The 26,202-nt window shown below is 39.2% G+C and overlaps 2 protein-coding genes across 2 annotated transcripts; both read left to right on the plus strand.

Annotated features, from left to right (window-relative positions):
* The first annotated feature begins 1,793 nt into the window (after nucleotides 1-1,793).
* On the plus strand, nucleotides 1,794-2,713 carry LOC100671946 (olfactory receptor 5P6-like). The gene is made up of 2 exons (XM_064289471.1): nucleotides 1,794-2,233; nucleotides 2,365-2,713. Exons 1-2 carry the CDS (start codon nucleotides 1,794-1,796, stop codon nucleotides 2,711-2,713), a joined length of 789 nt encoding a protein of 262 aa, XP_064145541.1.
* A 12,006-nt stretch (nucleotides 2,714-14,719) lies between these two features.
* LOC135232149 (olfactory receptor 5P6-like) lies at nucleotides 14,720-15,664 on the plus strand. Its single transcript, XM_064289472.1, has one exon. It carries the CDS (start codon nucleotides 14,720-14,722, stop codon nucleotides 15,662-15,664), a length of 945 nt encoding a protein of 314 aa, XP_064145542.1.
* The last annotated feature ends 10,538 nt before the right edge of the window (nucleotides 15,665-26,202 follow it).

Here is a 26,202-nt window from a genome sequence, read left to right on the forward strand (position 1 = left end):
ATAAAAATTAATAAATAAATAGGCTGCTTGAGAACTGACAGAACCCCTAAGACTAGTTGTGTATGTGGGATTTGAACTGTTCAGTTTCCACTTGAGAATGTGATGATGATCTTTGGTGTTTTTGAATTCACATTTGAATCTTCAGAGGTTTGTCCCCAAAGGCAAACCGTAGCAGAAAGATAGCACGGCTGCTATATAAATACAAAGACTTTGGATTTGTCACTGAAAGATGAACGAATTATTTCAAGAGGTAAGATTTCAGCATCTGTGAGTGAACCTGACCTACTGATTCATAATTTACCACTGAGAACACTTTGCTCTCTCAGATCGTGTCTGTACTCACAAGTCATAGTTGGGGAACCAGGCAGATGTAATCAAGCAGTCAGCTAACAGGGAGCTTTGAATTCACTTAAGGTTCCAGTCAGGTTAGTGTAAAAACATGAGCTTAATTCAAATTACTAGGACTCCTTACTTATCCACCCATAAGTCCGGAAACTCTATCTATACGTGACATTCAGCCACAATGCTAATAAATCCATTACCTTCTAGATTCTTTGGAGATTTATTATTTTAAACATCTTTGAAGAAAGAGTTACTTTATTTATGGGTCCGAGTGCTCCAGGATCACAGTCAACAAGACACAATGGACAAAGCCCAGGATAAAAAGCCAGAAAATTTGCAGATGAGGGTCAGCATGGCCACTAGCTGGGTGATCCTGGCTAAACTTCTTAACTTCCGAGGCTATACTTTATTCAGCTGTATATTATGTCAATAATAATATTATTTCTTTCTACAATACTCCACTTAGAAAACACTGTTACAGTAGAAAATGATTTGATTTGTTTGGATAATTGCACTTTAATTACACCATGAGTATCAGTAATACAGTGTTTTTTATGTTGATTAGATTGATATTTCACACTCCTTCATAAAGCAATAATATTTAACTACAAATATTTAATGCATTTACAAAAGGTGACTATTCCCTAATTTGAAATTCCTATGTTGTATTAATATCAAGAAATATTGTATTTCTCCTTTAAAAAATGTTCTTGTTTGATAGCCTTTGTGAACTATGTAACTAACTAGATATCTATATATTAAAATTAGCCGTCAGAAAGCAGAAAGGCTAATGTCTTATAAACTACTTCCCAAGTATACTCAACTTCATCAATATAATTATTCAATGTCATTTATGTTATAGTTACTAAAGAACTGGACTGGATTCACACTCTGGGGTTCATATCCTGATTCTACCACTTCCTATGCAACTTCAGGTAAGTTACTCAACTTTTCTGCTATCAGTTTAGTTATCTGTAAAATGGGAATAATAAAATACTTAATATTATTTCATGGAAATTAAAATAGAAATATGTATATATGGTCCCATGTATGTTGTTTAAAAAAATTTTTTTTTGTTTTAAGCATTAAATAAATATTAGTGATTATGCTAATTTTCAGTATGTAACACTATTTTTTTAACACTATATTTATAAATTCTTTTTTATACTTACCAATCCTTTTGTTATTTGCATAAGTCTTATGATTTTTAATCTTTACATTTAAAGGCACTTTGAATGCACTATTGTAAAAAATAATATTAGAGAGAAAACAATACATTATTTCAACCAAGTTTAATGATGCTTTTAATAAAAGTGATCTAAACATAGAGAGGGACTCATTACTGCATAGAAATATATACATTTTTCTGGCTTTAAGTAAACACTAAATTTTTAAAACAAAACTTGCTTGCTTGAATGAAAACTTTGTATATAAAGCAGCTACATAGTTTCATGGATTCCCTGGTGGACGGGAACCACACTGCAGTGACAGAGTTCATTTTATTGGGTTTAAAAGAAGGTCCTACCCTTCGGGTCATCCTCTTCATGGTCATCCTGTGCATCTATCTGGTGACCATATCTGGCAATCTCAGCACAATCATCCTGATCAGAATCTCTTCGCAGCTCCATCGTCCTGTGTATGGTCTCCTGAGCCACTTGGCTTTTTCTGACATAGGCTGTTCATCTTCTGTCACGCCCAATATGCTTGTAAACTTCCTGGTGGAGACATACAAAATCTCCTATCTTGGAGGTGCCATCCAGCTTGGTTCAGTTGTTTTCTTTGGGTCAGCTGAGTGCTGTCTTCTGGCTGCCATGGCCTATGATCGCTTTGTAGCAATCTGCAACCCACCGCTTTATTTAACTAAAATGTCTACCTATTCTCTGTGGCTTATGTATGTGGTTTTCTCAATACTTGTTGTTGTACTATTTGCTTTGATTCTTTATACTTCTGTGGACCAAATTGGGTCAATCATTTTTTCTGCGATTTTGTTCCTTTAGTTGAACTTTCCTGTTCTGATGTCAGTATCCCTGTAGCAGTCGCCTCATTTTTCATTATTGTGGTCACATTGTTTGTCATAGCCACTTCCTATGTCTACATCCTCATCACCATCCTGAAGATGTGCTCCACTGAGGGCCACCACAAGGCCTCCTCCACCTGCACCTCCCACCTCACTGCAGTCACTCTGTTCTATGGGACCATTACATTCATTTATGTGATGCCCAAGTCCAGCTACTCTACTGACCAGAACAAGGTGGTGTTTGTGTTCTACAAGGTGGTGATCTCCATGTTGAACCCCCTCATCTACAGTCTCAGGAATAATGAGATTAAGGCTGCTTTCAAGAGACAGCTTGGTAGAAAAATATTTTCTTAACGAAACCTCTTTTGTAAGGTTTGATGCAATAAAATACCATTAAAGTAATATTAAAAGAAACTTGGTTCCTGGGGCCAAAATATATCTACATATAGTAGGACAGTATGAGGCTTCATAGTATACATGGGGGTGGATTTTCAGACAGTAATCGGAGACAATAGTGAGTTAACTTTAATGAAATTAAATTAAATTTATAATTAAGAAACAAATTGGATCACATGAAAAAATCTTAATCTGCTGAAAATCTTTTTTAATATTTATTCATACATGATTTTTCAAAAGCACTTGTGTCGTAAGTGAAGGTTATTGTACTTCCAAACCTTTAAGGCTGTGTTCATTTTCAAAATCAGGTTATGCTGAGATGAGCCTGATAACCATAGTTTTGCCTTGACTGAGCACCATCTGAGGGGAAACAACAAAGTGGAACCATACAGTAAAACTGCTAAAGACATTGTACTTATCGAAAGGTTATCTGCTGGGGATGGTCTTTGCGGACTCATATAATTCCAGCTGTTTTTCTGAGTTCTAGTCTTGGATTTAAGGGGTCCCCAGAGTCTAAGAGGAGCCCTAGTGGTGCAGTGGTTAAGAGCTCAGCTGCTAACCAAAAGGTCAGCAGACTGAATCCACCAGTTGCTCCTTGGAAATCCTATGGGGCAGTTCTACTTTGTTCTATAGGGTCGTTATTAATTGGGTCATTATGAGTCAGAATTGACTCCAAGGTATGGGTTTGAAGCCCTGGTTGCACAGTGGTTAAGAGCTCGGCTGGTAATCCAAAGTTTGGGCAGTTCGAATCCACAAGCCACTGCTTGGAATACCTGTGGGGCAGTTCTACTCTGTCCTATTGGGTCACTATAAGTTGGAATTGACTTGACAGCAATGGGTGGTGGTAGAGTCTAAGCGTAAGAGAGCACCCTGACTAACCTGTGAGTTGTTCAGTCAGATCAGAAGATTTGATTTACTCTGAGGGAATGAACAGGTTCCCAAACTCATCAGGGACTGAGCAGAGCAAAAGCAGAAAAGGATTTCTAGGAGAATCCGGCAAGCTGGATAAAACTGAATCTCTGAGGAAGAAACTAATGGAGGAATTTATGATCAGGCTCACATCCTGTTCTTAAAATTCCAGGGGAATGAACTCCTTCCCAGCTAAAATAATGACTGCCTCTCTAAACCCCTATAACTGCTACATTTATTTTTTTTCCTGTCCCTACTAGGAGTTGGAAGGGACTCGCACTGGGTGGGTCCCTACTTAAGGATTTAGATGCAAATTACATCTTTTTGCAAACAGAAACAAGGGACTGTCTTATTCAGGGTTCTCTAGAGAAACAGAACCAGAAGAGAAAGAAAAACAGAACAGGACTTTGAACCTTCTGTTCCAGTAACTGCAGGTTTGGTAATTTTAAGCAACTCTCATGGTGAACAGAGCTAAAAAGAGAGGGATTTATCTAGCTGAATTGGCTCACATGATTATAGGAGCTAAACTCGTTTGCTTTGATCAACTTAGAATCATGGTGGTGCCATGTGTTATAGACTAGAACTGCTCTATATGGTTTTCTTAGCTGTAATTTTTATGGAAGGAGACTACCAGGTCTTTCCTCCACAGCACCATTGGGTGGGTTGCAACCATCAACCTTTAGGTTACTAACTGAAAGCAAAACATTTGCACCACCCAGGGCTGTATAAATATTCTGTAGTATATATAAATAACTTCATTGCCAACGAGTTGACTCTGACGGAACTGCCCCATAGAGTTTCGAATGCTGTAATTTCTATGGAAGCACACTGCCACATCTTCCTCCCACAGAGCAGCTGGTAGGTTTGAATCACCAACATTTTGGTTAGTTGCTGAGCGCTTAACCACTGTGCCACCAGAGAGACAGAGAGAGATTGATTCTGAAAAACTGGCTCACAGAATTAGGCGGGCCAGGAAGTCCAAAATCTGTATGTCAGATAGAAAAAAAAAAAAGAAATTCAAGCACTGTTGTCTGTTTACAGTGAAGCAGCTGAATCCGTCTTCTTCAGGAAACTATAGTTTGGTCTCAAGGCCTTCAAATGATTGGATGAAGCACATTCACATTGTAGAGGGTAATCTGCTTAGTTTAAGGTCAATTGATTAAATGTTAATCCCATGTAAATATCTTTATAGCAACCTCTAGACTACTGTTTGTCCAAACAACTGGGCACCATAGGCTATTCATGTTGACATAAAATGAGTCATCACAGGACATTAATCATTTCATTCATTCAAAAATTATACTGAGTACTTCTAATATTTCTAGTACTGTGTGGGCTATTGGAAATGCAACTGACAACAAAAGTGTCTGTCTACCTGGAATTAATATTCTATCAGAGCAGGCAGATGAAAAGAGAAACAAGTACATGATATAGATTATTAGAAGCTGGTGAGTGCTCGATGGCACTGGGGTTTTACTGGGTGAGTGCTATGGAAAAAGAAAAAGCAAAGTAGAGTAAGGGAGACTGACATGTCAGTGTAGACCTCACTGAGAAGGTAACATCTGAGCAAAGGACTGAAATAGGTGAAGAGAGTTCATGCCAGCTATGATGTTGCCTGTGTACACACATACAACTGACCTTTGAGGCTTCTGTTCCAGCAATGGTAGGCTTGGTAATTTTAATCAACTCTCATAATGAACACAACTAAATAAGCTTGATGAAATGTTAAATACATCATAAAATCACATTATAGCTTACAGGATAATAAGTGAGAACCCAGATAAACTGTGATTACCCAGAGAGGTAAGCTCACCACTCAAAAATACTTTTTCAATGAGGAGACTTGACAGGTAGGAGAAAACGCTAAGAACTGGGTCTGTGCATTTAGTGTTCTTTTGGAGTGAGAGAGTCAGAAGTCAAAGCCTAGGGCATGTACAGGTGAGAAGTCTAATTCATACACCTCATATACATCACGATGGTCGGGAGAAACATGAAGTAAACAAGTCTTTCTACAGACTTGCAGGCCTGGAAATCTAGGGGAAGTCAAGCCTGGAACTTGGGTTAAGGTGGTCTAAGACGAGGTGACTTGAATAAATACATGAACATCCTATCTGGAGAAAGGTCTTCATTCCAAGCCTTTTTTTTTCCTGCCAATAATTACAACCACCAAAGAGTAAAAACTAATGTCCAACACAAAAGGACCCAAGAGACTAAACACAGGAGCCAGTGGGAACAACAGACCACAGAAACAGAATAACAAAACTAAAATAAGGGAATTAATAGACAGAGACTACAGTGCTAAGCTTAAAGAATTAAAAGAAACTTAAAAATAAAGACAATCAACTCAACAAAATACTAGCAAACCAAATCAAAAACATATTAAAGGATTATACACCATAATCAAATGAGATTTATCCCAGGAATGCAAGGATGTTTCAACACTAGAAAATCAACCAGTGTCATACCACAAACTAATAGAAAAAAGGAAAGGACCACTTGTTCATCTCAATCAGTATAGGAAAGGCATTTGACAAAATTTACCACCCTTTCATGATAAATACAAACAAGATAGCAAAATGAGTTTCTTTGTGTAGCCTTATATCCTTGATTCTTTGCAAGAGAAACAGAGGAAGAAATCAGCCTGGGAGATTTTTTTCCTGGGCACTAAGGAGTTGTCATTGTTTCCCTTGCTACAGTTACCCAGGGAAGAAGCTAGTCCCTGCCAGTAGAAAATATCAGTTATGCTATTTGCTAACTAATAGATAGAGCTGCTTGAGAGGGGATTGGTCAGTTATTATGCAAAGATGGTGTGTAAAATCTGCCTAATAAGAATGAGCCACTTGCCTACATAAGCAACTATTCCACAGAGTTTGAGGGGATACCTCACTACCATTAAGAAGAGCCAGAAGTGGAATGTGTCTTTTGGACCAGGGGTCCTTGTGCTGAGAACTTTCTAGACCCAGGAGACAGAGCTGTAACACTGAAGACCAGCATGAGATGGTATGGTGGGCTTCCTGGCCCACGGATTGAGGTGGTTACAGTGCAAGCACAGACCCATGGAACCAGAGAAATGAGGGCCTTCAGGTAGCAGGCTTGCTGCTGCAGTGGTGTGCCTACAGGCACTTGTTTGTGGAGTTAATAAGCTCCAGCACAGGCATGAGCAGGGGCAGAGGCCAGGCCCAGAGGCGGGACAGAGACCAGGGCAGAAGGGGCAGAGGTAGAGGCTAGGCCCAAGCCCTGAGAGTGAGGGCCTGGAAGCAGTGGCCAAGCAGAAGCTGTCCTGATTCAAGGACTGTATCCTGAGTTTTTCCTGTTACTTCTCTGTATGTGGACTTTAAATCTTAAAACTGAGGTACTGGCATAACTGAAATGGATGACTTTGAGCCTAAAGTTAAACTCCATTTTGAATTAAACTCATATCTTGACTCCTATTGTTCTAAAGAGAATATTCAGCCTTTTTGTCAAAATTTAACTGCTTGGAACACAAAGGGGACATAGAAGGATTTCTGGCATGGATGAGGAACTATTTGTTGAAGGTGTTTATTAAGAATGTTATTCAGCTTGGTCTTAAAAGAATGCCTATCTCAAGCATGTCCACAGAGGTTACAAAATAGGATCAGAATTGATAATGTTAAGATGAAGCCAGTAACTGTCTTATAACTGTAACCAAGATCAGGTAAACGTCAATTAACCAAGTCTTAATCAAACTACACTTTCACTCACTGGAATCTTCTGCTCCATTTCTGCTAACACTTTGTAAACCCATAACTAGGTAAAATCATAAGCCCGTTACCTTAAAATGAGGGAAAAGGCAGACATACAGCCAGAATTAAAATTATTCCCACAGAATGCCTTGTTAGACAAACCTCAGGATGTAACAATCACAGAATGTAACAAATAGACTTACTGATGTTAAGAAGAATGTCTTGGTCAAACATGTTAGGAAGATTAGAAATTAATGTTATGAATGCTTGTAGTTTAAGAAAATCCTTGTAATTTCTTGCCATGTAATACCCTATCTCCACCGTTTGCAGTCATTTGTTCAATTGGCCTGATAAAGCCTCATCGTTCTCTGTGCAGTTTGGAACACACCACAAAATCTTTCCTGGGTGCTTGTGTGTTTGCCCATTTCGTGAAATGATTCACCCTTCAATAAAACTCTGTTTCTATTTCTTAAAAAGAAAAAAAACAAACTCAAACCCATTTCTGTCGAGTCAATTCCAACTAGTAGAGTATAAGTCTGGTTTTTTACCACGACATTTCCAAGTTAATCCTGATCCCATGTCACTTCCTTATAAACCACGTAACCATGAGTATGGCCTGTGAGTTGTGTGTGGACCTTGCAACAAATTATCAAACCCAGCAGAGAAGTAGAGAGTGCAGTGGGGAGGACAGCTGGTGTCAGAATTAGTAAAAAGTTTGAAGAGTGGAAGTGTGTCTTACCTCAACCTCATATGAGTCAGCTTTGTGCTGATGCTGATCTCATTCTCCCTGAAGTTAGGCAAGGTCCGATACTGTTGCTACTGCATTTCAGAAGGTGAAAGACATGTACGTAAAATACTGTAAGACATTACTAAAAGAAATTAAAGAAGATCTGAATAAGTGAAAGGGCATTCTGTGTTCATGGATTGGAGGCTAAACATAGCTAAGATGTCAATCCTACCCAAAGCGATCTGCAAATTCAACACAATCCCCATAAAAATTCCAACAGCCTTTTTTTGCAGAAGTGGAAAATCAATTCTCAAATTTATGTGGAAGGAGAAGGAACCCCAAATAGCTAAAGCAATCTTGAAGAAGAACAAAGTTGGAGGATTCAGGCTTCCTGATTTCAAAACGTAGTATAAAGCCACAGTAATTAAAACAACTTGATACTGGTATAATAATAGACATATAGAGCAATGGAATAGCATTGAGAGTACAGAAATAAAATCATACATCTGGGATCAAGTGCTTTTGACAACAGTGCTAATCTATTTAGTAGGGAAAGAAGTCTCTTCAATAAATTGTGCTGGAAAAATTGGATTTCCATGTGCAGAAAAACGAGTCAGAGTTCATGCCTCATACTACACAAAAAATAAAATAAAATAGATGAAGAACAAAAATATGAAACCATAAAGTTCTTACAAGAAACTATAGGGGCACAGCTATAAGATGTACTTCTTAATGATGGATTATCAGACGTGACAGCAAAAGGATCACTGAAGAGGTCATTCAAATGGCTTAAAAATACGAGAAAAGGTGCTCAAAATCATTAGTCCTTGTTCTTAGTTTCTATCTACTTGTTTATTAGTATTTGTGTAGGGCGGGGTGCTGGGCCATTTTTTTCTTATGAGCCACTTCCCCGCTTCTGCCATGGGGAGCATCCGGTGCACTTTATAAATTGAGGATTAGCAAGAGAATTACATTGAGTCTTTGGGTTGAAGATACTTGCTTCTACCATCATCCCCCTAGTCACATAAGCCACAAACCAGTAGTCATTCCTTTGAGGCATGTAGTATGAAAGACTGTCTTATTTCAAAATCATTTTTTTACTTCATAGTTCTCAATCTATACAACTTTTAAGGTAGTTATTTTAAAACTTTTGCTAGAAAAAATATACAAATGTCTTAAATAATTTTGTTAGTAAAAATTCAGCTTTACATGGTTTTATACTTCATATTCCCCAAGGAATCGAACAGACTTTCTTACTCTCACTACCAAATACTTACAAAATGAACAAGCGGAATAAACGATGGTAACATTACCTTTTATATATGAACTTTGGTATGCCTTAAGATGAAGTATCAAAGTAAATTCAAAACTATTAATTATGAGAAATTTATTTTATTATACCCCAATAACTGTCAAATGAAAATGCACCAACACCTACATAGAAACAAAAATAAAAAAATAAATAGGCCACTTGAGAATTGACAGAACCCTTAGGACTAGTCGTGTATGTGTGATTTGAACTGTTCGGTTTCCACTGGAGAACGTGATAATGATCTTTGGCGCTTTTGAATTCACATTTGAATCTTTAGAGATTTATCCCCAAAGGTAAACAATAATACAAAGCTAGAAAGATAGTGTGGCTGCTATATAAAAACAATGACTTTGAATTTATTACCAAAAGATGAATGAATTATTTCAAGAGGTAAGATTTCAGCTTCTGTGAGTGAAATTGACATATTGATTATAATTCAGCATTGAGAACACTTTGCTCTCCAAGACTGTGTTTGTACTCACAAGCCATAGTCGGGTAACCTGGCAGACGTAATCGAGCAGTCAACGAACAAGTAACTTTGAATTCACTTGTTTCCAGTCAGGTTAGTTTGAAAAAATGAGCTCAATTCAAATTACCAAGACTCCTTATTCATCTACCCCTACGTCCAGGAACTCATATAATCTTTAACACTATCTACACATGACATCCACCACAATGCTAATTCATTAGCTTCTAGATTCTTTGGGGATTTATTATTTTATACATCTTTCCAGAAAGTCTTACTTTATTTATGGTTCTGAGTGCTCTAGGATCACAGTCAACAAGACACAACGGATGAAGTCTAGGATGAAAAGCTAGAAAATTTCCAGATGCGGGTCAACCTGGCCACTAGCTGGGTGATCCTGGCTAAACTTCTTAACTTGCGAGGCTATACTTTATTCGGCTGTATACTATCTCAAAAATAATATTTCATTCTACAATACTCCAGTTAGAAACATTCTTATAGTAGAAAATGATTTGATTTTTTTGGATAATTGTACTTTAATTACATCCTGGGTATCAGTCATATACTGTTTTGTAAGGTGATTAGATTGATATTTCACATTCCTTCATAAAACAATATTTTAACTAGGAATATTTAATATATTTATAAAAGGTGACTATTTCCTAATTTGAAATTCCTGTGTTGTATTAATATCAGGAATAATTGTATTTCACCCACTAGCACAAGTTGCTTAAACACCTCATTCTCAGTCTTCTTATGTGAAAAATAAGGATAATAGAAGTAGGTAACCTCATGAAATTCTTGTACTTGTAAGAATTTGAACTTATGTAAAATGTTAAGCATAGTTCCTACCACAAAATAAGGTCTGAATGAATGTTGGTTCTTATTTTGTTGGAGGAAAACCCTACTTCACTCATTCTTCAGGGAGGGAGATAGAGTTTCTAAAATTAGAATTAGTAAGAAAATTAGGATAAGATTTCTGTCTTTAGACTGACAATACCTGTTTACCTCCACTATCCGTCCTCCCTATACTGTAAACTACTCCTCAGGAGGCAACCCTTTGAGGCACTGACAGTGAGTGAAAGACTATTTCTTATCCGGAATTTCTCTAAGACTCATTTTATAAGTTAGCTATCTATATAATTCGCCATATGTGTGTCTTCTAACTTTTGCTATACTAATCAATGTACATGCCTTTATAATTCTTATTTAAAATTTAACTTTGCATAAAGTTCCACCTCAAGGTATTTAATGACTTGGATTATAAATATTAGTAAAAAGAAAAAAATTATCAATGACCTATGCATGAACATCTACGGAGAAACAAAAGAATAAACTGACCGTGTGAGAATTTACAGAATCCTGTGTGGACTGCAGCTACTGAATATGCACTCCAGGACGTGGTAATGCTCAATGGTGCTTTTAAATTCACATTTGATTCTCTAGAATCTTCAGAGATTTATTCCCAAAGGCAAACAATAATAAATGATAATCTATGTAACCACAGTTACTTTAGAATTATTACTAAAGATAAGTGAGTTTTTTCCCAAAAGTTTGTGTGTGTGTGTGTGAATGAATCTGAAGTATTGATTTTTATTTACCATCTGAGAACACATTACTCTCTAAGGCAGTCTGTACTCACAAACCAAGGGTGGGAAAGAGGGCACACGTAATCCAGCAATCAACTAGCTAGTAAGAATCTTTGGCTGAATGACTCTGTTCCCACAATCAGTTTCATGTGACTAAAAAGGCATAATCCAAGTTACCAGGATTCCATATGACCAGAAAGTCATAGGATCGTTCAACACTATCTAAACAAGATATTTAGCCATTTAAAAAAAAAAAAAAACCCACTGCCATGGAGTGGATTCTGAGATGCACTGGATATTTATTGTTAGTAAATAGCTTGGCAGAAAAACTTTACTTATGGGTCTGAGTGTTTTTAATAGTGGACAAAGCTTAGAATATAAAGCCAGAAAATTTGGAGATGTGAGCAAACGTATCCACCAGCTGGGTGATCCTGGGTAAACTTTTCAAATTTTTAGGTTACACTTTCTTCAGCTGTACACAGGCATGTGTCGCTTAAAACACTGGGCACCATATAGTCCACGGTCCCATGAAGTGTTTTTTTTTTTTTTTAATGGTTTTAAAGACCCCAAACTCAGACTCTTGCAGCACTGGACAACAAGTTGGATACAGGCAGGTGAGTCAGAGGACATGACTCTGGACATGGGCTCTTGGGTTTTGTCAGGTGGTGGCTGCGGTTGGGGCTGTGGGGTCCCTGGTTGCTCCTGCAGTTCAGGCTTGCAGACCATCAGGTCTGGCTGGGGGCTCTCTGCCCCATCAGGTCTGGCTGGGGGCTCTCTGCCCCATCAGGTCTGGCTGGGGGCGCTCTGCCCCATCAGGTCTGGCTGGGGGCGCTCTGCCCCATCAGGTCTGGCTGGGGGCGCTCTGCCCCATCAGGTCTGGCTGGGGGCTCTCTGCCCCATCAGGTCTGGCTGGGGGCTCTCTGCCCCATCAGGTCTGGCTGGGGGCTCTCTGCCCCATCAGGTCTGGCTGGGGGCTCTCTGCTCCATCAGGTCTGGCTGGGGGCTCTCTGCCCCATCAGGTCTGGCTGGGGGCTCTCTGCCCCATCAGGTCTGGCTGGGGGCTCTCTGCCCCATCAGGTCTGGCTGGGGGCGCTCTGCCCCATCAGGTCTGGCTGGGGGCGCTCTGCCCCATCAGGTCTGGCTGGGGGCGCTCTGCCCCATCAGGTCTGGCTGGGGGCTCTCTGCCCCATCAGGTCTGGCTGGGGGCTCTCTGCCCCATCAGGTCTGGCTGGGGGCGCTCTGCCCCATCAGGTCTGGCTGGGGGCTCTCTGCCCCATCAGGTCTGGCTGGGGGCTCTCTGCCCCATCAGGTCTGGCTGGGGGCGCTCTGCCCCCTGCCGCCTGACTTCCTCAGTTCCTCTGACTCAGCTCCTACCACCACCTGTTCCACTGTCCTCTGCCTGCTGCCCCAGCAGGAGCATTAGTGGCAATAGCAGTGACAAGGACAACTGGAAGCTGGCTCCCATAATTTTTTAAAATATGGTGTTAGAATAACGTCCAAATCACATAACATCCTGTTTCACAGAACATATCATGGACCAATGCATATCTGTATTATGTTAAAAACAATATAATTTTATTCTACAATGCTCCAATTAGAAATCATTGTTACAGCAGGAAATGGTTTTCTTTGCTTGAATCCTGATTATCACCCATATAGTGTTCTGCATAGTAATCAGACTGACTTTTCAAATTTGAGGTAGTCCCCTGGCTCATGAGTTACAGATGATCCACACTGAGGACCCTCTTTTTTTTTTTTCTTTATCTTACTGTTAGTAATATGTCCTACGTGCAATATTGCAGTGCATAATAGGCTGATGTCATCATTCTCAAATGTTCACTCAAAGATGGGTCAATGTTATGATTTACTGTTCAAAACACTGCTCTATAACAGGCTAGGAAAACTAAAAAAAAAAAAAGAGGTAGATGACTTGCGTCAGAGCCGATTTACACAGGGTTCTCAGAGTGGAAACCAGTCAAAGGGCTACCTGTACTTGACTAAACAATAATATTTTAATTACAAATGTTTGCAAATTGAATAAATTTACAAAGTTGACTCCATTCATCCCTAATTTGAAATTTTCTTCTGGTATTATTATCAAAAGCAATTGCACTTCTGTTCTTTTTAGATGATCTTATTTAACCAATAAACTAAAAACCAAACCCATTGTCATCGAGTCAATCCTGACTCATAGTGACCCTACAGGGCAGAGTAGAACTGCCCCATATGCTTATCAAGAAGCAGCTGGTGGATTTGAACTGCCAACGTTTTGGTTAGCAGCCTAACTCTCAACCACTGTACCACCAGGGCTCCATAGTGACCACAGACATTGTAAAATATATAACTAACTAGTCTCCTCTCTCATATGTTAGCTGTCAAAAACTTAAAGGATAATCTAATATCCACTGATTGGCAAGTGTTTTGAACATTGAGGTATTATTATTATTTAACTGCATTTATAGGATAGTTGTCAGACTTCTGGCATTCACATTTTGACTCCACACTTGCTATGCAACCTTGTGCAAGCTACATAATCTCTTTTACCTGGTTTCCTCGTCAACAAAATAATGAGAGCACTTACTATTATTGTATAAAAAATAAAATGGAACTATGTAGAGTGGTGTAGTGGTTAAGAGCTACAGCTGCTACCCAAGAGGCTGACAGTTCAAATCCACCACTTGCTCCTTGAAAACCCTATGGAGCAGTTCTACTCTGTCGTATACGGTCACTATAAGTCAGAATCAACTCAGTAGCAACAGGTTTGCTTTGGTTTCAGATATTATATATATTATATGTATATAATTCTCAGCCATATTCTTATCATTTACTAAGCTTGTAATAAACGATAGCTTTTTTTTTTTTATCAAGTTTTCATTAAAAAACCTATATTTTTCTTGGTATTACACTTACCATTCCTTTTTGTTATTTTAATCAGTTTCTTTTTTTTTATTCTTTAGCTTTAAACCCACTTCAAATGTATTTTTGGAAAAATATAATATAAAAAGGAAAACCATATGTTAAATTTTCTGGTGTTTTTGTCAATACGTATCTATATATACACACATACATAAGTGCATATTGACATGTAAAGAAAAATATATGTGATTACATATTAATTAATATGCAATGACACTTGAATGATATCTTTATGATGACTTTCCATATGTGTATTAATGAAAATGAACCCATGAAATTTATAACTTCTTTAATGCAATTTTTTCATCACACATCTTTTCTCATTCCAGCTACATTGTCTCATGGATTCCCTGGTGCATGGGAACCACACTGCAGTGACAGAGTTCATTTTATTGGGCTTAACAAAAGATCCTACCCTTCGGGTCACCCTCTTCACAGTCATCCTAGGCATCTATTTGGTGACCATATCTGGCAATCTCAGCACAATCATTCTGATCAGAATCTCTTCTCAGCTCCATCATCCTATGTATGTTTTTCTGAGCCACTTGGCTTTGGCTGACATAGGCTTTTCATCCTCTGTCACACCCAATATGCTTGTAAACTTCCTGGTGGAGAGAAATACAATCTCCTACATTGGATGTGCGATCCAACTTGGATCAGTTGCTTTCTTTGGGACAGTTGATTGCTGTCTTCTGGCTGCCATGGCCTATGATCGCTTTGTAGCAATCTGCAATCCACTGCTTTATTCAACTAAAATGTCCATGCAAGTCTGTGATCAGTTATTCTCTGTGGCTTATGTAGGTAGTTTTCTCAATGCTTCCTCCTTTACCATTTCCTTCTTTTCTTTATTCTTTTGTGGACCTAATGGAGTCAATCATTTTTTCTGTGATTTTGCTCCTTTAGTTGAACTTTGCTGTTCTAATTTCAGTATCCCTGCAGTGGCCCCCTCATTTTTTGCTGGCTCCATCATTGTGGTCACAGTGATTGTCATAGGTGTCTCCGACATCCAAATCCTCATCACCATCCTGAAGATGCGCTCCACTGAGGGTCGCCACAAGGCCTTCTCCACCTGTACCTGCCACCTCACTGCAGTCACTCTGTTCTACGGGACCACTACATTCATTTATGTGATGCCCAAGTCCAGCTACTCTGCTGACCAGAACAAGGTGGTGTCTGTGTTCTACACAGTTGTGATCCCCATGTTGAACCCCCTCATTTACAGTCTCAGGAATAATGAGATTAAAGCTGCTCTCAAGAGGCAGCTCGGCAGAAAAATATTTTCTTGACAAAACCTATTATTTTGTAGGGTTTGAATCAATAATATTCTATTAATGTAATATTAAAAGAAATTTGGTTCTTGTGAGCAAAATATATCTGTACATAATTAGCCAGTATGAGGCTTCATAGTATACATAGGTATGGATCTGCAGACAGTAAATCAGAGAAAATAGTGAGTTAACTTTAATAAGCTAAATTAAAAATTAAGAATCACAAATAGGTCCACATGAGGAAAATCTTAATGTACCTAAAATCCTTTTTACATTTTATTCATATATTACTTTTCAAAAGCAATTCCATGTCCTAAGTCCCGATTATTGTACCTCCAAACCTTTAAGGCTATCTTCATTTTCAACTGCAGATTATGCTGAGGTGAGCCTGATAATACTACCTTTGCCTTGACTGAGTACTTTCTGAGGGGAAATAACAGAGTGGAGCCAGACAGTAAAATTGCTATAGACATGGTGCTTGGAGAAAGCTTATCTGCTGGGGGTGGTCTTTATGGACTCTTAAAATCCCAGCCTGTGTTTCTGGGTTCTGACTCCTGCCTTGGATATAAGGGGTCCCCAGAGTCTAAGAGGATGAGACCACCCCGAGTAACCTGTGAATTGCTCAATCAGATCAGAAGAGATGACTTCCTCTGGGGGAATAAATACGGTTCCCAAACTCACCAGGGACCAAGCAGAGCAAAAGCAATAAAGGATTTCCAGGAGAATCCGGCAAACTGGTGACATTGAATCTGAGGTAGAAACTCTTGGAGGAGTTTATGATCAGGCCCACATCCTGCTCATAAAAGTCCAGGGGCCTGGACTGTTTCTCAGCTAAAATAGTGCCTGCCCCTCTGGACAGGCTAAATTAACCCCTATATGCTTATGACTGCTACATTTATTTCTGTTTCCTGTCCCCGCTTAAGGATTCAGACACAAATTGCATGTTTTTGTAAAAGAAACACACAGCATGTCTTATTCAGTGTTCTCTAGAGAAACAGAACCTGTAGAGAGAAAAGGAGAGAACAGACCTTTGAGCCTTCTGTTCTAGCAATTGCAGGTTTGGTCATTCATTTTAAGCAACTCTCATGACGGACACAGCTAAAGAGAGAGAAGGATTTTTCTAGAGGAATTGGCTGATGTGATTATGGGAGCTAAACCTGGTGCTGTCAGTTGATTGAGACTCATGGTAATGTATGTGTTATAGACTAGAAGTGCTCCATATGGGTTTCTTGGCTGTAATATTTATGGAAGCAGATTGCCAGGTCTTTCATCCACAGCACTGTGGCTGGGTTGGAATTGTCAACCCTTAGGTTAGTAGCTGAAAGCAAACTGTTTGCACCAGCTAGGGCCAGGAATATATGTAAACAACATTTTTGCGGTCTAGCTGATTTCAGCTGAAGAGACCCATAGAGATTCCAAGGGCTGTAATCTTTATGGAAGTGGACTGCCACACCTTTGTCCTGCTTCATGGCTGCTGAGCTCCTGCTGCCAACATTTTGGTTAGTAGCCAAGTGCACAACCAGAGAGAGAGAGAGATTGATTTTGAGAAATTGGCTCACAAGAACAGGCAGGCTAGGAAGTCCAAAATCCATTTGTCAGGTAAAAGGCTAGAAATTCTAGCAACGTCTATTTACAGTGTTGAAGCTGAATCCTTCTGCTTCGGGAAACCATCATTTTCTTGTAAGGCCTTCAACAGTTTGGATGAAGCACATCCACATTATGGAAGGAAATCTGTTTAGTTCAAGGTTAACTGATTTAACGTTAATCACATGTGAATACCTTTATAGCAACATCTAGACTAGTGTTTGTCCAAACACCTGGGCACCACAGCCTGTTCATATTGACATAAAAGTAATCATCAAAGGGCATTAATCATTTCATTCATTAAAAATTTATACTGAGTGCTTCTAATATCTCTGTTACTGTGTAGGCTATTGAAAATGTAAGTGACAGACAAAGGTGTCTGCCTTCCTGGAATTAATCTTCTAGCAGAGGAGACAGACAAGAAAACTAACAAGTACGTGATATAGACTATTAGAAGTTGGTGAGTGCTATGGAGAAAGAAAAAGCAAAGCAGAGTAAGGGAGACTGACATGTCAGTGTAGACCTTGCTGAGTAGGTAACATCTGAACAAAGGACCAAAGTAGGTGAGGATACTTCTTGCCAGCTGTGGTGCTGCCTCTGTACACACATACAATTGAGCTTTTAGGCTTCTGTTCAAGCAATGGGAAGCTTGATAATTAAATCAATTCTCATGATGAACACGAAATAAAACTTGATGAAATATTAAATACATCATAAAATCACATTAGAGCTTACAGGATAATAAGTGAGAACCCAGATAAAGCGTGGTTACCCAGAGAGGTAAGCTCACCACTCAAAAATGCTTTTACAATGAAGAGATTTGACAGGTAGGAGAAAATGCTAAGAACTGGGGCTGTGGATTTAGTGTTCTTTTGGCGATGAAAGATGCAGAAGTCAAAGCCTAGGGCATGACCAGGTGAGAAGTCTAATTCATACACCTCATATACACCATGATGGTAGGGGGGGAACATGAAGTAAACAAGCCTTTCTACAGATTTGTATCCCTGGAAATCTAGGAAAAGTCAAGCCTGGAACTTGGGTTAAGGTGGTCTAAGACAAGGTGACTTGAATAAATACATGAACATCCTAGCTGGAGAGAGGTCTTAATTCCAAGCCTTTTTTTTCCTGTAAATAATTATGACCATCAAAGAGTGAAAAATAATGCCCAGCACAAAAGAAATCAAGATACTAAACATGGGAACCAGAGGGAACAACAGATCACAAAAACACAATCACTAAGACTAAGATAAGGGAATTAACAGACTGAGACTATAATACTGAAAAAGAAAAGAAACTTAGAAATAAATACAATCAACCAAACAAAATATTAGCAAACCAAATTAAAAAAACATATTAAAAGGTTGAACACCACTGTTTCCCAAACATGGCATGTCCTTTCATGGCTCCTCTAGTTTATACACGTTGTTTTCTCTAACTTGTAATGTCTTTCCTGCCCTTCTCTACCTCCTAAAACCTACCTTTCTTGAAAAGATAATTTAAATTTCACCTCTTCAAGGAAGGCTCCCTTAACCTCCCCATCTTTTTCAGTCATTTCTTCTAGATATGTACCCTATTTTATCGTGATGAAGCCTTTTAAAAGCTTGACACCTACACTAGACAGGCAAGAGACTTAGTTTAAAATTTTTATCCCCCAACTTGCAGCCTAAGCTCATAAACATAGGTCTTTGAGTAAGGTTAGTTTACTGACTATAGGAATGAATGGAACCCCATCTTCTTCAGGAAGCCTTCCATGATAATTTCTTAGGTATATTTACTAATTCCTTCTCAGTTCATTATTTCCTCTATTTAACATTTATTTCATTTGGAAATGTACTGAAGATAGTTGGCTGCTTTCTAAATAGGTTATAAGAATCATGAGGGCAAGACCATGTCACCTAGCAATGTGAACACACATATAGATACTACATGTTTGCTTAAGTAAATTTAAAAATGGTGAACCACGAAAACAATACTTCTCAAAACTCCACCAGTGGTTTGCTTATAGGAGTAAGAGATTATAAATTTCTCACCCAAGACAGAACCCTTGACAAATCACACTTGACTTATTTAAGTGGCCAATTTCCGAGGGGCATATCAGAATTGCTAGAGGAAATTTATCAAAATAGTATGTACTCACCCACACCAACCGTAAGTTTTGGCAAGCTTCAGAATCTCTAGGATATCAGGGTATGTGTAGTTTGCAAAGGAACCCTGGTGGTGCAGTTGTTAAGCTCCTGGCTGCTAACCAGAAGGTCCGTATTTTTGAACCTAGCAGCCACTCTGAGGGAGAAAGATGTGGCAGTCTGCTTCCATAAAAATTTATAGCTTTGGAGACCCTATGAGGCAGTTTTACTCTGTCCTAGAGTCAGAATTAAGTCAACAGCAGTGGGTTAGTCTTTTTTTTTTTTTTTTTTTGTACTTTGCAAAATCATTCTTAGTGCTTTCCTTATACTACTCAGTGCAGGAACGATAGAGGGTATGCCAATACGATTTGATTTATATTCTTCCCAATGACCCTTGCAGTCACTAGAGAGCAAGATGCCTATAACCCTGTGTAAGTCTTTCTGTTTTGGACAATCTAACCTCTTTCCACACCTGAATTTTTCCTTGAGTTTGCCACACTGTTCTCCTTTCAGCTCTTCAAACCTACCCTCAAGTAGTTTTCTGTGTTCTGGCTCTTCCAGGAATAGAGAATAGACAACATTCTTAATTTAACTCATCATTTCTTCAGCACACTCTAACAAGCTCTTAACATCTATACCAAAATCAAACCTGTTGCCATCAAGTAGATTCCAACTCATAAAGACCCTAAAGGACAGAGCAGAACTCCCATAGAGTTTCCAAGGAGCACCTGGTGGATTCAAACTGCTAACCTTTTAGCAGTCGCAGCTGTTAACCATTATGTCACCAGGGTGGTTATTAAAGACATACAATAATGTTTTTTATAAAGAGGAATGTTGTTGTTGTTGTTTGGTGTAAAGAGCAATAGGAAGCTAAAATTCCCACCTTCTTCAGAAGGAGAATCATTTTCCATTCTCTTAAAATCATGAGGTAGGTAATTAGGCTATAGAGATAACTTAGCAGTCCTACAACTCATGTATGGCTTTCTGGAGTTCTTCCTGTGATTTCATATGTCTATAATTCAACAATAAGTTTGAGACCAATTTGCCTCTTAAAATTCTGTGCTAAGTTCACTTTCTGTATCTGAAATTACAGTCTTCTATTATAGAAAAGGCGGTGTTCTCTCCATTCCTTAGGGATGGAGCTCAGTTCCAGGAAGACTTTAATGAGAGTCCTGAGACCACTGGAGACCATTATCTTGAGATCATTCTTTTAAATGCCATGAGTCTTGTGCTCTGTGGATCTACCACACAATGTGATGCCAAAAAAAAAAAAAAAATTCCTTTCTAAATCCTGACATAGTATAGAGACTCTTCGGTGATATTTGTTCTTATTTTTCTCAATAACAATGAAAATAATTGAAATTCAACTTGTTAGAAACATATCTTGGAATGTAGATGATTCTCCCTGGCATATTTTACTTCCTGTACATTGTTTCTAATTTTATAATTCTGAAAATTTGCCACGTCCCTCAGGTCTGTTCTGCCCTATTCACAGGGCAAGAAGACGGCATGTCATGAGAAGACATCACCTGGGGAATCAGTCAGAAGCAAGTGGGTGGGAAGAAAATGAACCCATAGTTTGATCACTATCATTGCTCCCCAAGCAGGCAACTCTCCTGTAGAAGACCTCGCTGAGAAAGAAAAGCCGCTTTCACTGAAATCCCCAGTTACCGCACTGCCATTGGTGACATCCACAAATGGCTCCTAACTGCCTCTCTCCTCAGCTTGGCAGCCAAATTCTTCTACCAACTAAACCTAAACTTAATGTATTATCAAGTCTGATCTCCAAAATCTGCTCTTATAACATCAGTTCTTCAGGCAAACCAGTTAACTCACTGTCTGTTGATTAAGTTTTGTACTTTCCTTGGTCTGTAACCTGTTTCTTCTATCTGAAATGAACTTTCCCTGATCTCACCCTCCAAAATGTTGTCTATTCACAAATACCACCTCATCCAAGATGCTCTTGGCTTGCATAACATATAACAAACCCAGACAGAAATTATAGCCTTGAAGAAGGAATTCTATACAGAGAGGCAATTACTTGGCATGGTCTCCAATGGCTACCAAAACCTCAATGCTAATAGATATACTGGCGCAGTCTAGGTAGAGTAAAACCTGCAAAAGTCAGAACCTGTGTAAGGTGGAAACCCATGAGAGAAGGAAAACTCAAATGTTTTTCACTAATGGAGAGTGACAGAAAAGTGGCAAGACTGCACCCTGTCAAAGGAGGAAAACTTGTGAGATTCAAAAAAACAAGGCAGACCCATGGAGTTCTGGCTGTCACAGGATTAACTGTACTTGTGCTGCTAAAAACTTATATATAGCAATAATTTGGGGCTTTTGAAGGTAGGTAGATTATTTTTGTACCCTTTCTAGATCTTCTTTACCAGGCTGGTGGACACATTCCTCAGTTTCTTTGAGAGCTTGCTGCTAGCAGCTTATAGCAGCTTATAGCTGTACCCTTTTTAGAAATGCTTTCAGCTGAAAGCAATATAATTGACTGGAACTATTTGGAAGTGCATGCCCTCACACTAGGGTGGCCCATGCCCAATAACTGAGTGACACAAAACAAAACAAGCAAATAAACAAACAAACCCACCTCCTTCCCTCAAGATGTAACAACTCTGAGGTGCCATTTAAGATTCAAGGCTCCATGCAAACCCAGGATGAAGTTACACTTCAGATGACCTCACATCTTTGTCTGGCTCCTCCCCTATTTCATTCACTAACAGCTTTCACCCAAGAGCAGTTCTTCACTGAACCACTTGTATAAGAATTTTTCCTAAGGTTCCACTTTTGGAGAACCTGTCGTAAGATGGTCAATGCATACATGGGAATGAGGGCTTCATATATTTTATTGTTGTTGTTTTCAGGTGCTGTTGAGTTGGTTCCAACTCATATCAACCCTATCTACAGCAGAAGAAAACACTGCGCAGTCCTGAGCCATCCTCACAATCATTGCTATGTTTGAGCACAGCCACTGTGTCAATCTATCTCGTTGAGGGTCTTTGTCTTTTTCCTGACCGTGTACATTACCAAGCATGATGTACTTCTCCAAGGCTGACCTCTCCTAATAACTTTTCCAAAGTACTTGAGATGAGGTCTTGCCATCCTAGCTTCCAAGGAGAATTCTGGCAGCAATTCTTCCAGGACAGACCTATTCATTCTTCATTCAGCCCATTGTATATTCAATATTCTTCACCAACACCACAATTCAAAGTCATCAACTCTTCTTTGATCTTCCTCATTCATCATCCAGCTTTCACATGTATATGAGGTGATTGAAAATACTATGGGTTGGTCTAGGTGCACCTTAGTCCTCAAAGTGACAGCTTTGTTTTAACACTTTAAAGAGGACATCTGCAGCGGATTTGCCCAACAAAATACATTGTTAGATTTCTTGACTGCTACTTCCATGGGCATTGATTGTGGATCCAAATTAAATAAAATCATTAGCAATTTCAATCTTTTCTCCATCTATCATGATGTGGCTTATTGGTCCAGCTGTTGGGATTTTTGTTTTACTTATGTTGAGGTGTAATCCATACTGAAGGCTGTAGTTTTTGATCTTCATCAATAAGTGCTTCAAGGCCTCCTTACTTTCAGCAAGCAAGGTTGTGTCGTCTGGATATTGCAGGTTGTTAATGAGTCTTCTTCCAACCCTGATGCCCCATCCTTCTTCATATAGTCCAGCTTCTCAGACCCTTTGCTCAGGATGCAGACTGATTAAGTCCGGTGAAAGAATGCAACCCTGACACATACATTTCCTGATTTTAAACCATGCGGTATTGCATTGTTCTCCTTGAATGACTGCCTCTTGGTCTATGTTCAGATTCCTCAGGAGCACAATTAAGTGTTCTGGAATTCCCATCCTTTGCAATGTTATCCATAATTTCTTATGATCCACACAGTGGAATGCATTTGCACAGTCAATAAAACACAGGTGAATACTTTTCTGGTATTCTCTGCTTTCAGCCAAGATCTGTCTGACATCAGCAATGATATCCCTCATTCCTCATGCTCTTCTGAATCCGGCTCGAATTTCTGGCAGTTCCCTGTCAATGTACTGCTGCAACAATTTTTGAATTATCTTTGGTAAAATTTTAATTGCATGAGATGTTAATGATATCTTTTGACAATTTCTGCATTCTGCTGGACCAATTTTCTTTGGGATGGGCACAAATACGGACCTCTTCCAGTCGGTTGGCCAGCTAACATTTCTCCAAACTCTTGGCATAGACAGTCAAGCACCTCCAGCACTGAATCCATTTGCTGAAACATCTCAATAGATATTCCATCAATTCCTGGGGCCTTGTTTTTTGCCAGTGCCTTCAGTGTAGCTCAGACTTCTCCCTTCAATACCATCAGTTCCTGATCATATGCTACTTCCTGAAATGGTTGAACACTGACCAATTCTTTTTGGCATAGTGACTGTGTATTCCTTCCATCTTTAATGCTTCATCCATTGTTCAACATTTTGCCCATAGAATACTTCAATTCTGGAGCTCGAGGCTTGAATTTTTCTTCAGTTCTTTTATCTTGAGAAATCCTGAGCGTGCTCTTCCTTTTGGTTTTCTAACTCCAGGTCTTTGCACATATCATTATAAAATTTTAGTTTGTCTTCTCAAGCTGCCCTTTGGAATCTTCTGTTCAGCTTTTTTACTTCATTGTTTCTTCCATTCACTTTAGCTACTCTATGTTCGAGAGCAAGTTTCAGAGTCTCTTCTGACATTGCTATTGGTCTTTTCTTTCTTTCCTGTCTCTTTAATGACCATTTGCTTTCTTCATTTATGATGTCCTTGATGTCATCCCACAACTCGTCTGGTCTTTGTTCATTAGTATTCAGTGCTTCAAATCTTTTATTGACGTAGTCTCCAAAATCAGGTGGGATATACTGAAGGTCATACTTTGGCTCTCACAGACTTGTAATTTTCTTCAGCTTCAATTTGAACTTGCATATGAGCAATTGATGGTCTGTCCCACAGTTGGCCCCTGGTCTTTTCTGACTGATAATACTGAGCTTCTCCATCATCTGTTTCCACAGATGTAGTTGATATGATTCCTGCGTTTCCCATCCATTGAGGCCCACGTGCATAGTTGCCATCTATGTTGTTGAAAAAAGGCATTTGCAATGAATAAATCATTCGTCTTACAATATTCTATCATGTGATCTCTGGTGTTGTTTCTATCACCAAGGCCTTATCTTCCAAATACGGATCCTTTTTCTTTGTTTCCACCTTTTGCGTTCTAATCACCAGTAATTGTCAGTGTGTCTTGATTGCATGTTTGATCTACTTCCGACTGCAGAAGTTGGTAAAATCTTCCATTTCCTCATTTTTGGCATTACTGATTAGTGTGTAAATTTGAATAATAGTTGTATTAACTGGTCTTCCTTGTAAGTGTATGGACATTAACCTGTCACTGACAGCTTTGTACCTCAGGCTAGATCTTGAAATATTCTTTTGGACAATGAATGTGATGGCATTCCTCTTCCATTTGTCATTCCTGGCATAGTAGACCATATGATTGTCTGGTTCCAAACGGCCAGTACCAGTATATTCATCTCACTAATCCCTAGGATAATAATTTTTATGCTTGCCAGTTCATTTTTGATGACTTTCAATATTCCTAGATTCATACTTCATACATTCCATGTTCCCATTATTAATAGATGTTTGCAGCTGTTTCTTCTCATTTGAGTCGTGCCACTCAGCAAATGAAGTTCCTAAAAGCTTTATTCCAACCAGGTCATTAAAGTTGACTCCATTTCTGGGGGCAGCTCTTCCCCAGTTGTATCTTGAGTGACTTCTAACACGAGGTGCTCATCTTCTGGCACTATATCAGATAATGTTGCATTGCTATTTATAACGTTTTCACTGGCCAATTTTTTCAGAAGTAGATCACCAGATTTTTCTTCCTAGTCTGTATTAGTCTGGAAGCTCCATTGAAACCTGTCCATTATAGGTGACCCTGCTGGTATTTAAAATGCTGGTGGCAGAGTTCCCAGCATCCCAGCAACACACAGGCCACCACAGTACAACACACTGACAGAGGCTTTATTGTGCATCCTCAAAGGTAGTACCAGCACCCTTCCGTCAATTCGTTGTGCTGTGGTGGCTTGAGTGTTGCTATGACTCTGGAAGCTGTGCCATCAATATTTCAAATACCAGGAAGGTCGCTGACTTTGTCATCGAGTGCTGCTATAACAGAAATGCCCCAAGTGGATGGCTTTAAAAAAGAGAAATTTATTTTCTCACAGTCTAGTAGGCTACAAATCCAAATTTAGGGTATCAGCTCCAAGGGAAGACTTTCTCTGTTGGCTCTGGAGGAAGGTCCTTGTCATCGATATTCCCCTGGCCGAGGAGCTTCTCAGCGCAGGGGCTTCGGGCGTCCAAAGGATGTGCTATTTTCCCAGCTCTTGTTTCTTGGTGGTATGAGTTCCCCATGTCTCTCTGCTCGATTCGCTCTTTTACATCTCAAAAAGATCGGTGCAAGACGCAATCCAATCTTGTAGATTGAGTCCTGCCTCATTAACATAACCGCCCCTAATCGCGTCTCATCCACATCATAGAGATAGGGTTTACAACACACAGGAAAATCATATCAGATGACAAAATGGTGGACAATCACACAATACTGGGAATCGTGACCTAGCCAAATTGATACTCATATGTTTTGGTGACATAATTCAATCCATGACAGTCACCCATGGTGGACAGGTTTCAGTGGAGCTTCCAGAATAAGACAGACTAGGAGGAAGGGCCTGGTGATATACTTCTGAATATTAGCCAATGAAAACCTTGTGGTTAAAAACAAAATACTGTTAGATACAGTGCTGGAAAATGAGCA

The sequence above is a fragment of the Loxodonta africana genome, chromosome 7, assembly GCF_030014295.1.
Source record: "Loxodonta africana isolate mLoxAfr1 chromosome 7, mLoxAfr1.hap2, whole genome shotgun sequence".
Classification (NCBI taxonomy): domain Eukaryota; kingdom Metazoa; phylum Chordata; class Mammalia; order Proboscidea; family Elephantidae; genus Loxodonta; species Loxodonta africana.